This window comes from Meriones unguiculatus, chromosome 1, assembly GCF_030254825.1.
Source record: "Meriones unguiculatus strain TT.TT164.6M chromosome 1, Bangor_MerUng_6.1, whole genome shotgun sequence".
NCBI lineage: Eukaryota > Metazoa > Chordata > Mammalia > Rodentia > Muridae > Meriones > Meriones unguiculatus.
This window is the reverse complement of record NC_083349.1, coordinates 137013577-137030679: the sequence shown is the minus strand read 5'-3', so window position 1 is coordinate 137030679 and position 17103 is coordinate 137013577. Positions and strand designations below refer to the sequence as shown.

Sequence of the window (17103 nt, the reverse complement as noted above, 5' to 3'; positions counted from 1 at the left end):
GTAAAAATCAAATATGTGCCCCCAGGATGTAACCTCATATTCTAACAGAGTCAGGGCATCCTGGGTCAAGATGGTCGCCAGAGCAGAGGAAACCACGCAAGGCTGCAACAAACCACACTGAACTGCAGTTCACGGATATAGAAACACCTCATCTCAGCACAAGCCATGTATTTATCTCCATTATTATATCTGCTAGGGAAATTGTAAAATTTTCACTCCTGAAAAATACTATAATGTAATCAGTTCAAAATAAATATTAAAATAAACTGCATATAGGCCATTTTATGGCTTTTTAAGTAGGTGGCTATTTGATTATTTCACTAAAATCTTGTAGCACAACAAAAAGACAGAGCACCAAAGGGAAGGCCAGAGAGCAAAACGAAGATACTGACCTTTCCGAGTCAAGGATCAGTCATTTCTTTGCCTGTCACTAAAACTAGTTTAAGATTTATAATTTTCTTTAGTAAGGATAGATATTCTTGGACTAATTTAACAACAGAAAGATTTCACTTTCAATGTATGTTTGGATAATGTCAAGATTTATTTGGCCCTGACCTAGTCGCCTCACCTTAGTGTGTGTGTGTGTGTGTGTGTGTGTGTGTGTGTGTGTGTGTTTTCCTAAGGATGGAACTCAGAGCCTTGAGTATTCTAGACAAATTGTCTATACCACTGACCAACAAGTCTCTCCACCTTTACTGGACACATGCAACATTCTCTCTTTCCCATTGGTAATGATTTCTGCTACTCAGCCTCTTTCCCTGCAAAACTGGCGTGGACCCTTTGTTCCCTAATGTCACTCTTTGTACCTCACGTTTTGGTTTCTAAGTCACTGATGTAGTCAGCCTCTGGCCTGTGAGCCAAGCAGCATCAGGTCGGACAGACAGGAGTACAGGCCACGCAAAAGTGTGGGGCTCCAGAAAGGGTTGTAGAGGGTCTTTCATATATCGTGACTATCCTAGAAATCTTTATGTAGACTGGGGTACCTCAACCTCAAAGAGAGCTGGTTACCTCTGTCTCCTAAATTCTGGGGATAAAGGCTTGCACTGCTCTGGCTGGCCTGCAGTCGTGAACTTGTTCCTTTCAGCAGGAATTGTTGGTAACGTGGACTTTGACTGTGTCACACCAGGTTAAACACACTTTTATTCTTTTTGTCTCTTCTGTTCATTCATTACATAACCTTGAGATAACACTTTAGGTATGTTTCTTATTGGCCACAAAGAGACTTGTTTGGCCACTTACTAATTAGACATACTACAGACTTGCTTCCTGTGACACATGGGGGATTGTGGAATCTTGAGTGATGCTTCAGGAGCCTTCATGTCTTCAAAACTTTTCATGATTAATTTTTACATAAACAAATGCATAAAATATGATATAAAAATTAACCTTTTAAAATAAAGAAAGCTTAAAAACATAGTTATTATAATTCAGAATAGATGTGAGTAGAGAAAAAAATAATAACATCTTACCTACTTTGTAATGTTGGTAACGCAGGAAGGGATTTGAGTCTTAAAGTTTTGAAGGGGCAAAATCATCAGTACATAGTTTGAGAACAGAGTTCTAAAGAAATACTGTCTTTTATGTATAAAGAAAAACTTAGAAATTGATAGCCCAGCAAGATTCTTAATGAGCTGAATTACTTAGAACATTTTTTAAAGACATTTTATTTGAAAAAAAAAGGGGGGGGGGGTAATGTGGTAAAATGAAAATTCACTTTCCCTAATGTTTTAGCCAAATTTGAACTTCTATTCCAACAGAGAACCCAACAGGCAAAGTCAGCTGTGGGACAAGCTGTGCCGCTCTGTGTTTAGAGGGTCTTCTACGAGTTTCCTAGCCCTCGAGGTCTTAGTCTGCCTTCAGAACTTGACATAATTGCACCAACAAATCTTAAAGATCCTTGTAGCTCCAGGGTTCTGTTGAATTTTTTCCAACCAGTCTGACACTTTACCTGTCATTACAGAGGCTGCGGTGTGCGCATACATTTTAGCATCAAACCACAGTTTAATAACAGGGCACTGAGGCCACAGAGCCTCCTACTCTATTCCATTACTAATTTATCAGGGGCTAAAAGCAACCAAACTGAGGATCCTGGGCAGACAATGGGGCCTTTGAGGGGCAAAGCAAGAAGCATTTAAAAAGAAAGCATTACCATTCTAAAATAATGGCAAAGCACATGGTCTGAGTGCTCTGAAAGAAAGCCCTACAGAGAAGGTATTCTTGGCTTAAATACCCCAAACACAAAGGCTTTTAGTTGGAACCCAAAGAAAAATAAAACAGCTCTCTGTAAACTGGATTCTGTGTGTGTGTGTGTGTGTGTGTATGTGTGCATGTGTGTGTATGTGGTTGTGTGTGCGTGTGTTTGCTAGTGTGGAAGGGGTAAGGGGAAAGGCAACTTTTCCACGTCTGACTATTTTCTGGCGACAGTGTACCACTCACATGTGCTAACTAGGCTAAAGAAAGCAAGGGTGATATTGTTATGTGTTTTTCACTTTGGTTACAGAAACAACACACACTCATACAAAAACTTCACTCCTGATAACATAACTAGACTGCTTTTCTTTTCCTCCACTCTTTGATATTTTTCTTTGAAATAAGGGGATAAACATTTAGTAGTAAGTAGTGTATATCGTATCTGTGACATTGATTAAAACAGAAAAATGAAATTAAAAAATAACTTTTGCAAATTGTTTTTTTTTTTTTTTTTTTTTTTTTTTTTTGCACACTGTCACTACCACTACAGTATGACAGTGCACTGTATATTTGGAGCGCATGTTGAATTCTCGGCCTGTCAACTCAAAGCATTATAAATACAGACACGAAATAGGTATATTCTTCAGATGGACAAGAAGACTGTTCTTCCATTCTGAGGACTAAACTTTTTTACAAAAAAATTCTACACAAATGCTACATACCATATACATCCGAGTAAAATTACCCCTTGAAAGACATCGCTATGATGAAAATGGAGCACACGTTACAAATCTGCGCAGATTGTCACACCAAATAGTTTCTGTTTAGAAAAACAATACACTTGATGGCCATGTTTCTCCTGAGTGTCTGACTTAGACGAGTTCTGCACACTCCCTGAAGCTCGCACTGCACAGCACTGCCCTTCCCTGGTGGCTCTGATACTTCCTAACTACATCCAAAAAGGACTCATTTGTATTCCCGTGTTTCAGAATAAGCGTACTGGAGGCAGGAAGCAGGAAGCAAGAAGCAGGAAGCAGGAAGCAGGAAGCAGGCGCTGCTCGTGTTTTGCTGATTCTTAACAGTTTAGTATTTCACTTGTCTCGCGGCCCCCTTAGCGGCCCCTCCCCCCATACTAGTCAGTCACTCAGGGTAGGCTGATGCCCACCACTGAGCTAACTCCAATCTGTCCTTCTAAACGTTTGAATAGAGACAGAGTGTCGGCTGAGTTGCCCAGGGTGGGTGTGAACTCTGTAATGTTATGAGCAGCTGTTGCGCTTGTGATTCTAGTGTCCCAGAATCACAAGAGGCTGGAATTATGGGTCGGTACCAGGAGACCCGGCCTCAGTATCTCCAAACGTAAGTTAAATCCAAATCCAAATTTTTCCACATACACGCAACTGTTCAAATGGAATGAAAGATATATAATTTATCAGTTTCAGAACTGAAAATAGGGGCCCTTTTTGGAAAGTCCGTTAAACCATTGGACGGTTTTGGATATCAATCATAATATCTGACATACCAGAACCAGAAAACGAAGAGAACGTACCTCAACATGCTTGCCATTCTTTCTTCTAGCTTCATAAGAAGGCTAGGAGTGCTAAGAAGACATACAACATATTTGGCCATGTCCTATCAGGCTAACAATAAAAGTAAGGCACATGTGCAAATGCAAACTTGTAGATCCAGACTCATTTGTGCAAACTGATAGCCAACACAAATCCTGCAAATGCTGTGGGCTCTGACGTACCAGGAGTGTTGGGATGACTGGCAGTGGAGAGCTAGTTCTAACAACGCTCTGGGGTGTTACAGCTCTGCTTCAACTGACGTGGTGGAGTCTTCAAGTGACAAAATTCCAAAAATGGGTTTGATTTGCGTGATCACTCTGTCATCTCTGGTTAAGCTCACTTCTCTTCTTTTGAAAGAGATTTTCTAAAACTGTATAACATCTACTGTTTGATTATTAGTAGCATACAGATAAAAATACATCTAAATGTATAACTAACTGAATACACTTCATATATTTCCCATTAGTTCATATTATGAAATTGTAAATATTGTATATATAATGTAATATATACAGTCAATATGACAATTTTCAGAGGTAATTATTTAAAACTTAACCCCAGGAATTAATTTTTAGAGGGTTCTTTTTAAATACTTTCTTGTTTTGAGGAGGCTTTTCCTAGATCTGAGCAGTAATATCCCTTTTGATAAGTGTGTTAGACTTGGGGCCAATATGAGGGTACTGTGGTTGCCCAGCATATGTGTGACAGTTCGAGGGTTTGCTCATGTGACCACGGACTGCCAGGAAATCCCTCCGCAGAAGGATCGATCAATCCCATGGCTTTCGGCATCATCTGGAGGATGCCAGAAGGCACAGCCAAGTGATCAACTCTGTGTTGGTGACGGCTTCCAATTATCCTGACTGCTTCTGAACAAAAAATAATTCAGTTAATGCAAGTCAGAGCTTCCATAACAAAATGTAAACTGGCCCCCGCCTATCAGCTTCTTTCAACAACAGTCAATGACTCTTTGTTATCAGAGATTCCAAGTTATTAGCAAACTAAAAAGAATCATGAACTGACTCCTCCGTCCTTGTCCTCCTGAAATCTTTATGACATGACTACTTTCTACAGCAACTTCAGGTTTTCCATTTCTAATTCTTTGTTTTGTTTTGTTTCTTTCTCAGTAGAGTCTGCTCTAATAAATACTTAGATGACTTAAAGAGCAATGGGTGTTTCCAAGTTTAGAAATCTGGGAGTTTAACCTTCAAAAGTGAAAGCAGGTGCCATCTCTGTGGAGAACCCCTTCCTGGTTTGTAACTTCCTGGCTTGTAGCTGTTGTTTTTTTGTAGGCTCTTCACTTGGCATCAGAGAAGGCTTGGGATTCTTTATTTTTTTTTTTTTTTACAAATGTCTGAACCTAGTCAGTCTCCAGGACTCTAATGTTACGATCTTACCTGCATTGAATTGTCCCCTAAACCCTACCTTCTCATACCACCACACTGGCAAAGTATACAGTGATGTGTTTCAGGAACGCAAACATTAATTCATGACCATACATGTGTACACCTTTGTTATAGATGTATTTTATTTGGCTTGAAGTAGCCTTACTTATTTGTATAGATTAAAGTCTGATTAAATATCGCCATATCTAAAGTATCCCCTGTTTCTTTTGAAGAGAGGTAATTAATATGTGATAAATAACTGTTTCTCTGAGTATATGTAACATCTAAGATTATAGTTTTGAATTATTTTATTTTTAAAATTCACTGAAGTTTGAAAACTTCTGATGTTGATGCAGGTGCCACATCTCATGCATCTTCACAGGTGCATCTCTCTCCGTTACATACAGCCGAGGAGAGCTACAGAGTAAAAATCCTTCGTAGTAAAACTTAAAATATTTGATTAAAAGCATATTCTGCTTCAACAAATGAAACACAGAGTTTTTGCTCATAATTCAACATGAATCTATCTCTTTAGTAAAACCAGGCTTACACTTAAATCTTTTCACAGTTTTCTCTTAATTGCTTTTCACTCAAGAGAGACGAAAGCAGCATTTAGGAAGCCCTTAACTTCAGTGTGTGGAAAGTCAGTCAAACCGTGTCTGTATGGGGAACTCTTAATAGCTCTCATTCATGAGAGTCTCTGCCTGCTGAAAAAGGCCATGCTTGCTTTCTCTGAGGCAAATGACAGATTACAAGAAAAGCTAAAACAAGCAGTGTATTGTTTCAAAACCAACAAGAAACTCTAGTGCCCATGGTCTAACAACTGCCCCTTGCCAGTGGTGTCCTACCAGTAACAGAATAATTCTACAAGTCACAAAACACCTTGAAGCTAAACTCCTAAATTCCATGGTATCCTGATACATCCTGGCAAACATTAGAGCAATGTTCCTTGTGAATCATACATTTTTACACTAGGTTGTTGGTTAATCCTTAATTAAAAAAAAAAAAAAAGCCAAGGAAATTGAATGCAAGAAGTTCTGAATTTTGTTAATGCTTTTAGTTTCTAACCTCATGGACTCTAGAATCTGCGTAGTAGAACACAGAGAATATTTTGCATTTCTTTAGTTTCTAAAACTTACGTGGTTTGAAATGGGTATTAGTTTGATGGAAGAACTGAAACCTGACTATCCTAACTAGAGGTGATTAAGCGTCCTCTGGCTGTGGCAAGAATTTCAGCCTCACCATTCAGTGGCAGAAGTCTGTCAGTTATCCCATCCCACACACTTTCCATCCCGTATAATAAAAGCAAGTAAACATATTCAGCTCCCACACAGACTTCACGTATTTCAGGCTGAGAATACAGCTCACTAGGAAATGCTTGGCCGACCTGCACAAGGTCCGATTAAAAAAAAAAAAAAAAGAAAGAAAAGTAATAATTCAAATAGTTTCTTCCATTTCCCCTTTATTGTTCATCATCAAAGAATTTAATAAAATGAGTTATAGTACTACAGTGTATTTACATGCTAGAACATTATGATGTTTATATTCTTATATATTCTTACAGTTTAAGATGTCTTTATAGTATGAAAAAATAGGCTACATTTTGTTACACAGTTACATATGCAAATATATATTGTACTAATCTATGATTGCATTACATTATATATGTTAAAAATTGCTGGAAATGTATCTATAAAGTTATTACAAAGATTGTGACTATAATTTAATATTCTGAATAAATTCTGTTATTCCTTGGTACCTATTAATATAAAAATTATTACTAGACATTTATGGTTTTGAGAAAATCTTAGACCTTTTTTGTGATAAAGTATATAGAATCTTCTCAGTTGTTTTAAATATAGAATTTATTATTATTGCCTACAATCACGCTGGTCTTCAACATTCCTTCTCACTGAACCTCTGTACTGCACTGTACAGTGAGACCAGCTAATCTCTATTCCATCTACCTTTCTTCGTCTCTTGTACCTATCACTGAATTTTGAATTTCTATGATTTCAACATTAATTTACAGTTCTCAGATGATCAGAGGTGGTCAATGTTTTCTCATGGGTCTATTAGCCACTTGTTTACCTTGGCCGGGGGGGGGGGGGGAGTGTACAGATAGAAACCAATGATCACTACCCAGAATCCAAAGTCATTTATTTTCAAAGGAAACAAAAGCAAATTTCCACTTCATATGAAAACACAGGGCTCCAAGCAGCCCAAACCAATAACAAAGCTGGAGGTACCAACATGCCTGTCATTAAAATGTGCTGTAGTGCAGGCAACAGAGCGCAGCCCCGGAAAAAGAGCAGATACTTTAACCAACGGAGTGTGAGACACAACATCTAGAAAGAAGCAAGTTAATTGATGTTCAGCAAATATGTCAAAACGCCTTTTGAGGAAAGCACAGCCTCTTCAAAACTGACACCCAGAAAACTGAATGCAGATGTGGTAGAATGAAATTTGCTCTTTATCTTATGATGTACAGACGTTCACTTAAATGACTGTAAATATGAAGCCTCCCAAACTCCAGAACTATTGGAAATAAACACAGGAAACATCCCAGACATTTGTCTGCAACAAGTTTTTAGATATGACTTCAAAACACAACAAAAATCAGAAATTTGTAAGTGGGATTGCATCAAATATCAAAGCTGCTACTTAGCAAAGAGAATAATAAACAGAATGAGGGAATAAAGTATTTCCCAAGTATAAAGGTTAGGAATAAAAAATAGACTACTCAGATACCTTGATAGCAAGAAGACAAACAAATGGATAAAAGTTTATCTTAAAAAAATTAATTGGGCTGAGTGTAATTGCACACTTATTTAAACTCCAAGGGAGACGGATCATGGTGAGTTCAAGGCCAGCTTAGTCTACACAGAAATCTACAAGCTACCCAAGTGTTACATAATGAGATCCTTTCTTAAAGAAAGAAAAGAGGATTTCCACTCCTAACTATCACCAAGCATACTTTCTCACTCTATATCCTTAGAAATATTAGAAATGATGATTGTTTTATATTGAATAGAGATAGTTTTACATTGAATATAATATTGATTTTACTGAGGCTCCTCTTACATGTTTCTTACTGATTTGATGTATGTAAACTCTGCCCTAATGGAGCTCCTAAAATATATTGCTACTGCCGGGGTGCTGCCAAGTTGAACGCAGCAGGAAATGTCCTGGTTTCTCAAGAGTCAAGTCCCTGAGTGACTGCACCACAATAACTGCTCTACCAGGACAGGTTTGAATTGCTACTGAGGTGAAGCCTTGGGAAGAATGTAGTGTCTCATCAAGAAGATGCCACTTCTCCTGGTTGGTTAAGCTGCCTATTCCACGCATCCTTCCTAAGGAATCCTGAGTACAGCAGAGGAAAGACAAAGAGCCAAAGTTAAACGCACAGCCTTTTACCAGGGCCAGGGAAATGTTATTCTGAGAATCGAGTCTCATCATCATCGTTTCATGGATGAAGCATCTATTTCACTAGCTGCACTGATGTTTACACCAAACTGCACCTGGTAATTCACATTGTGTATTAATCACACTGATCTGTATAAAAAGGCAAATATTATATATATATATAATTATAATTTGAAATAATTAGGATGTATATTTCAAAATTACATCCATATGTATAGCGTTGTCATGTTATTAAAATAAACATACATTTGTTAGTCAAATCTACCATTATAAATTTAATAAATTGTGTTTTAATGTTTTTTTAAAAGACACCTGTCTTTAGAAGTGCCTTTGTTGTATTACATAAGACTGTGTGCATCAATGGATACATTATGGGTTTATGTTGTTATTTTCTACTTTCTCTTAGAAAATGAGAGCAATTAGAAGCTGCAGAATGCCTTAGCCACTGACCCACAAGGTATCAGTGTCAGAAATCATTATCTGTAATCAGGGCCAGAATGCAGTCAAGCATTCCTTATCACTACCAGTGGAAGCATTTCCTGAAATCTATCTTACACATTTCACACAATACCTGTGAACTAGTCTGGCACAGGCCTGTGTGGCCTTACTTTCCAGCCATTGGAAAAGTGTGCCTCTCTGAATGTGGGAGCATCATTCTGCAGAAGGGCTGGGTTCTTGTAACTGAGGAAACTCGGAATACTCGAGAGATAGCATAGCATTGTTTCTCAGCATGCTAGTGACATCAACTCTTTGGCATGTTGACTCTGACTAGTATCAGAATACAGAGAAGGTGTTACTTGGGTTCCAAAGCCTTGCCCCGGAGAATATGAGAGAAAACAAAATTTGCAATTCAATTGCAGAGTATCTTATGCCAACTATTCTATTTAAAAAATGGGGAGGGAGTCAGAGTAAGAATTGGGTAAGTGTTCACATAATAGAAAAATCCTCTTATTTACAACTGACCTTCTTATTTGTACTTTATTCTTTTCACTGCTTTAAATTCTCATTTTTGCATTTCCTTAACTATGTTCTAAAACACACAACTTTAATTTCTTTTTCCAGATCTTTCTGGTAGGAAACTTTTCTAAATTCACTGAACATATAATGTCTGGATAATTTTTTGAGATTCCAGACTGTTTCAATAACTGTAGTTATAAATACATAAGCATATTATAACTTAACATATTTTGGTTATTTTTAGAATTTTAAGCTATGTGCCAAAAAACTCAGACAATTTTAGAAAAGCAATTCAGTGGTCAGAAAGGCACCAATGGTACTTTTTTTTTCACCTGAAACCAACACATTTACCACTTCAATTACTTTTCTTATTGGTCACACATCCTAAATAAAGTGATATATACACATATGGGCTTCTGGAAAAATGTGGGGATTTGGCATATGTTGTGGTGGTGGTGGTAAAACAGCACCATGTAATTTCTACCAACTCTTTCAAAAGTCAAATACTGTGACTGTGCTTTCCATTAAAATATATTTATTAATTTCTTATGAAGGTGGAATGGCATATCAAACCTCACAGACTCAAAAACTCAGATATTACTTTAAGACTATTAAACATTGAGGAGGTAAGTGATGCCATGTTTGTAATTTTGAGTGTTTCAAAGACTGTGTGTGCTCCCAACTTCAGCATTTCCCTCTGCTGAGGTCATTTTTACTTCATCGACTGTAAGGGCTTGATGCCACTATTTCATAAGTGCAGAATGTTTAATGGGAATTTGCAGGCATGTCTGCGTTGTTGTGGATGCTGCAGTGATCCTGGCAGCCATACAATACAGCTTTGTTGGATTAGTACCTATTAGTACCTACTCGTTTTCTTGCTGTTATCTTTCACCTCCCTTCACTACGAATCTTACATGACAAAAACCGTCATTCTTCAATACATGGCAGTGTGCGTGGATTACTTGATATTGGATCTTCACTGGTGATATCTCAACTGCTAGCCTTTGACCAAAGCTTCCTTACACGTTAGGAGAACTGTGAGGCTGGAATAGAGAAAAGGTGAGTGTGCACATGCTTGAACACATGGGTCCTCAAATAGGGGTATCAAAAAGATGTTCCTCGATTACTCTGTACAACTTTTAATTTATAATTAATGGAAAGGCATTCTGACTTTACATAAGATACTGTGAAGAACATCTGAAAGACTGGAACTCAAAATGTGATTTAATTCCTGGAATGAACTCATTTACTCATTAATCCTTTTGGAATTACCAAGGACGTGTAATGGAGAGGCAGTCATGGGAGTAATGAAATCTGTAGATCTAACAAGGTTTACCTCTAAGCAGCTACCTGGAAACTTGCACTCGTCCTTGTTATCAGGAGATGGGAAACATCACAAACCAGAAGGCATGTAAGAAATCACTCATTTAAAATGAGTTCAAGTTTTGAGCATGTGAGTATTGCCTATTCCTTTGACACTTACTTCTCAGCTGTCATATCTTTAGATTAGTATGGTCTCACAGATAAGGATCAGAATATGCTTATCTGTTTTAAACTTTTACTGTATCTTTATTTTATGTGTGTGTGTGTGTGTGTGTGTGTACACAAAACAAAGATTCATGCAGATGGCTGAGGAGGTCAGAAGAGAAAATCAGATACCCTGATGTTGGAACTAAACTCTGCCCTTCTGCAAGACCAGGAAGCTCTCTAACACTCCACTACATATGTTTGCACTCCATATGTTTCTTTTAAAGTCATTTTCAGTGCCACACCGGTGGTATATTTCAAACATTCAATTTAGATTAAGTGGGGAAACGATCACTCAAGTATTGATTACTGGATGTATTTCTAAGAGTTGCCACGGATTGACAATTACTGCCATTTATCTTGAAAATTATCTGTCTGTCTATCTATCCATCTATCATCTACTTATCTATTTTGATTACTCTGTAATATGTCTTGATACAACTTAGATACATCTATGTATCATCTATATATTTATTTATTAATATATCTACTTATCTTTATTTGTTTCTATCTATCAATCATCCATCTATCTATCTATCTATCTATCTATCTATCTATCTATCTATCTATGTTATTAGTGTGTGTATGCCGGGATGCATATATGCATCTGAGCTCAGGCATGTGTACCAGAAAAAATACATGAAGGTCCGAGGACAACTCTTGTAAGTCAGTTCTCTCTTGCTATCTTATGTAATCTAGGGATCAAACTCAGGTAGTCAGGCCTGCACCACAAGCACTTTTGCTCACTGCCAAGCCATTCATTAGCTCTCCTGTCGTTTGATAGACCCAGAAAAAAGGTGTCCCTTGCACTTTTAAAAATGGCCCATTATTTGCTTCCAGGTAACTTTTTGTTCCTGACTTTCTTTGTTTTCCTTTTAGCCACTCACCTTACTCACATCTGCTCCCCCGCCTTTCTTTCCAGCATTATGTCCTTGTAGAGTAGCCAAAGACAGTCTTTGGTTGTTAGTCAGACTCCGTGGGCCATTTTCTCAATGTTGTCACTGTTTACATGAAAGCAACCAAATGTATAGCAAATAGACCAGCTGGAAACCTCTCCGGGGACAGACACATCCAAACATGCGGTTCCTCGACACGATGCTGTGGGTCAGTGCGGTTCTGCTCCCAGAAAGAACAGCCCACACCCATATGCACTGTTGCTCCTGTATGGATAGCTTGCAGGAGCATCCACACGGACTGGGCCGCAGCCAAAGCTTAGCCCTCGTCACATACAGCGCGGCAGAGCCATGATGAGACAGCGATTTGGAACACTGTTTGTGGCATGCTGTTTCTTGGCATCCTTCTTCAGAATGTAAGAACAGACACTGCTAGGCTTCCTAAGATGCATTGTTTATTATAGAGTCAGCCTTTCAAAGTGACTATAGATTCAGAAGCAATTGGTTGGTTTACTTTTAAACTCAGTTTCGGAGGGATTCTGAAAAATTATTTTGAAAGGTTATAACAGAGAGTCATTGCTTGGGGGACAAAAACCCATTTCTAAAATATTTTTTTCAGGATGTGAAAAAGGCATCTTTACCAAATAGCATGCGTACATTTATCCTTGGGTTTAGGTAGAGAGGTATGCTGAAGAAACACCATTAGAGTGCTTAATAGAGAAAGAAACATATATGAATGTATTTTAAAACCACATCTGAACACACACACACACACACACACACACACATATATATATATATACATATATATATATATGTATACATATATATATACATACATATATATATATTTGTATGAGTGCCCAGTTACCTTCTATTCTATACTGGTAAGATATAATTTCTTCATAACATTTATACATTCTACTTTGAAGATGACTGATATGGGCTACAAATACATATACACACAGTAAATGTCTTTTAATAAGTGATAGCACTATTAAGAAGTTACTATATTACAGTCAGCTTTAAAAAATACCTTTATATTTCCTTATCACTGTAGTACAAAAATGAACTAAAAATATATAAAAGAAAGCCCTCCGAATCTCTAAACAAACTGCACAAGTAATGAGGTTGGAAAGAGAAGTTTTTAGAGTCTCCCCAGCAAATCCCAAATTCCTTCAAAAGGCAGTGGAGATTCAACAAGATTGGTATCATCACTAAGGAATATTTGTGTGTGTGTGTCATGCAGATTTTGTAATACCAGAATTGTTAACCTGAAGAGAAATTTATTAACCGATTCTCAATACACGTCTGAAACCAAATGCTTTGCCTCGTTTTAAAACGTCCACAATACTTCAATAGACTTGGCCAACTTCATGGGCAACATGCCAGCACCAACTGGAGGCCTGAGAAACAATTTATCATCCCTGTTAAGTGGTGAATTTCAGGAAGGTGTGCATGGAGGTCCAGGCCTGACGTAAGCCCCGTACAGTCTCTCCAGGAAAGCTTTAGAGAGGGGGGAACGGGTGATACAGAAGGAAAGGGAGGAGAACTAAGGATCTTTGGAAAAACCATACTATGTTACGTTTACCTAAAGTAACGTATAATGCACATACACTCATTTACTCGTTTGTTAAACTATGTCACGTGAGCTGACAATACTCCTAAGAGTCACATATCATCAAATAAACACCTGAGCACCAAGCGCTCGGAGCTCCTTTCAAGTTGTCGATGAGGGAATCCACCCGACTCCCAGAGCAATACAGGTTATTGTCCTTGACAATGAACATAATTCTCCATTGGTGAATAAACTATGTACTTCAGACACAGGACTTGAGCTGAGTCTGACCTGAAAATATTCGCTTTGCAGACTTGCTTTCCTGGAACTGGATGATGCTATGTAGGCTGGAAAAGTGAGGGAAACAATGGATAGTCACACCCCACTATGACGCTCACGATCCACAGAAATGGCTGGCACAGCAAGAGATCTCTAAATGTGCAATAAAGGCACCCACAGAAAAGCACAACTGGTCAAAATGCAAAGATCAAGAGGCTTGGGGTGCCCAGCTCCAACAGATTCAAACATGACACGCATCCTGTTCCAAAGGCTCAGGGAATGTTGCCGAAGAAGGGGCGAAAGTCTTCTGTGGGATGTGACAGAGATGCTACATTCAGGGTTTCTTAACAGTATAGCTACTTAATCAAGACCTATGCAATGACTACCATAGACATGCTGATTTTAAAGAAGAATGTCTCATGCAGGCCTCATCCTTAGAAAAAGAACTAGTGACAACTAAGGACTGTTGAGAGATGGAGAATAGCCTTCCCCAGGGATAAGCCTCTATTGGTGATGCAGTATCAATCCTAATATCATGTGTATGCCTGCAACACTAAACAGAGTCAGCAGGTTGTGCATGCGCACGCACGTGTGTGTGTGTGTGTGTGTGTGTGAGCGCGCACGCGTGCGTGTGTGTAATAGTAATAATCAAAGAAAAAGAGGCCATGAATTTGAAGAGTAAGGGGTGGCAGCATGGGAGGAATTTGAGGGAGGGAGCATGGAAGAAGATGGAGAGATGAAAGAGAGGAAATTATATAATTATATTTTAATAAAATTTTTTAAAAATTTAAGAGGAGAAAGAAATCTAGAAAATAGAAGGTTAGAGAGGAAATCTCATATCCTCTTTTAACATTAAATTCTAGGGACGGACTGAAGGGGACTTTCGTTTTCCCCAATTTTTAACAAGAGTATGGATTACTTGTGCGACTCTACTTTGGCTGGACAGCCTATAAATTGTGATGGGTAAATGTTGCATCAATTGTGTAAGGTTGGGCTGTCACTCACAGAACACTAATGCCTTCCCGGCATTCTACAATGCTGCGCGTCCAACTGAGATGTGCTGTAAGCTGTCTGCATCTTTCCTTCCACAAGAGCCAGGCTGATAGGGCACACAATCCACCTGACTGGATTTTAAAACTACCATATGCATGGGACCCCTGTCACTTTGGTGACTGTCTACAGCTGATGGGAAGAAGAAAATTCCAGATCCGATCACCAGAAGAAATCTTTGTGGGACAGAAGTATAGCTGAGCACAGGTACATCGGAAAGACTGTGTTCAGGAATAAGGAAGGGGAGAGTTTCAATCTGTGGACCCACTGCGGGGAATGTTGGCTTAACGGTGATTGGACGAACCGTGATTTACAGTTAGGTGAAATGACTGCAAATTACAGACCTATGAGGCCACCTTGAAAGAAGTTGATAGTGAGACCAAAGCATGGTGCTGTCTAGAAGTAGCTCAGTGGTAAGCAGCTGAAGATGAAACAAAAGTTTTCTCACTTAAAAATTCAAGGATTTTTTTTTTTTTTCATTTTATCCTTTCATTTAGTTAGAATTTCACAAATGCTTCACATAGCCATCAGACTGTACTTCTTGGGCTGAAACTGGCCCCACAAAGCCTTCTTAAGTGTTTGTTTCTTCTTTTGGAAACCTCAAAATAAAGTTGCTTCGGGAATCTGGAGTCCTGGGTGGGGCGAATCTCTTATCAGTTGCAGAAAGTGTGGGAGTTTGTGGGCTCCTCACTGTCTGAGCTGTAACAGAAGCTTGAAGCTCTTTGTCCGTGACATTTTATTTATTTTGAGGGAAGGTTTTTCAGTGTAATCGTTTTGAAGAAACTCTGATGAAAGTCTCAGTTTTAAGAGTTTGGTGCGGGAAAAAAAATTACAAGTTTTTTCCTAGTAAATCTTAGAAATACATCCAGGTGAATTTCCCCAGGTCAGCAGAAAATCCCACCATTCCTAGTGAAAACCCACAAACCCTATTAGTACACAACAAAGGTCTTGTTGCCTAAACATTTTGCTTCTCTAAGCACCTCCTCATTTTAGACAACAAAGCAGACACCAGGCAGGAGAAGCAGGCTGTAATCTTGGTAGCGTCAGGCAGGGTGAATCCTGCCTGAAAACTGTCAGCCTCTACTTTGTACCTCCTTTTCAATTTCTTTACAAAAGAGGTTCCATCTCAGACGGACAAATGCTCGCTTGTAAATTGTGAGCACTGTCTGTCTGTACTCTGGAAAGCAGTTTGTACTATTTATGACGGGTCATATAGGTCTAGTATTTGGGGTCTTAAAAATAATCAGGCATGCCTTTTGGGAGGATTGTAATTATGATGTTTGTTTTCAAAGACCCTGTTTGTGAGAAGGTCTGCCATTCGCTGCGTTTTCATCTCTGGTGGAGATGAAATGACTCATTCATGTTGTCTCCTCTCCCTTCTGCAGGGTCTTCCCCGGGAAAATGGCGCTGCGGTGTCAGCAGCGCCTCAGAGAGCCATAGCAGCTAGGCCTCCTTCCTCGCACTGCTGCTCCACGTGCGCTCACGCTGTGAAAAGTGTCACAGCGACACTCCCATTCTGAGTCAGCTGGACGTTGTCTGCTCATATTCATATCTTGGATTGACTGCAATTCAAGAGTGGTTATTTATTTTTTTATCAATCATCACAAAAATAAAAAGAATATTTCAGTGCTGTTTCGCAGAGCTCCCAAATAGAAAAACAATTTTTTAGACAAATCTATACCATTCCCTCTTTGGAAATCTCAATCCTTAAACCAGCAGGTGAGACTACATTTTATTAAATGGCTCATTCTAATTCAGATTCTGGGGTGGTCTTACTGATGGATGAATTGTGTTGCTATCCCCAGAAAACTATTTAACTTATCTGTGCTTAGAAAATGCCTCTGTGTGCCTGCTGTCTGATTTCAAGCCATGAAATGAGAGGCTTCTGGTTTGAAATCAGAGTTCTCAGAGCTGCTGGTTCTGACAAAGTGGCTAGTACTTTATTAAATAGAAAATAAGACAAGCAAAAGAAGCAGAGCTCTTGAGCTCTCTTGATGTTAGACCACCTGTCCATAATGCAAAATGCTAGAAAGAAAGGCAGCCACCATATAGTCTGGGCCTTCAGGATGTGCAACTCAGAAGCTGAGAAAAGTCAAAGGAATGCTTTTAAGTCATCTTTAGGAGCATAGAAAGAAGTCGATGGAAAGGAAAAACATCAATAGATATGTCTTTCACAATGTGTTTTTAAAAATTATTTTATTTTGCTCAGAGATTTAGTTGTTTGTGGAATAAGAAGATCATTAATTTAACTCACATGTTAGTCTTTTTTGTAATTT

General features: G+C 38.6%; 1 protein-coding gene across 11 annotated transcripts in view; it reads right to left on the bottom strand.

Moving 5' to 3' along the window:
* The window catches only part of Dgkb (diacylglycerol kinase beta), a 696100-nt gene that overhangs the window by 123380 nt on the left and 555617 nt on the right, over nt 1-17103 (bottom strand). The window contains exon 24 of one of the 11 annotated variants that reach the window (XM_060367318.1): nt 16334-16389. The exons of the other annotated variants lie outside the window; for them this stretch is intronic. Within the exon in view, the coding sequence (XP_060223301.1) occupies nt 16349-16389 (41 nt within the window). The 3' untranslated portion in view covers nt 16334-16348. Of the gene's footprint in view, nt 1-16333; nt 16390-17103 lie in introns of those variants that run through there. 11 annotated transcript variants of the gene reach the window in all.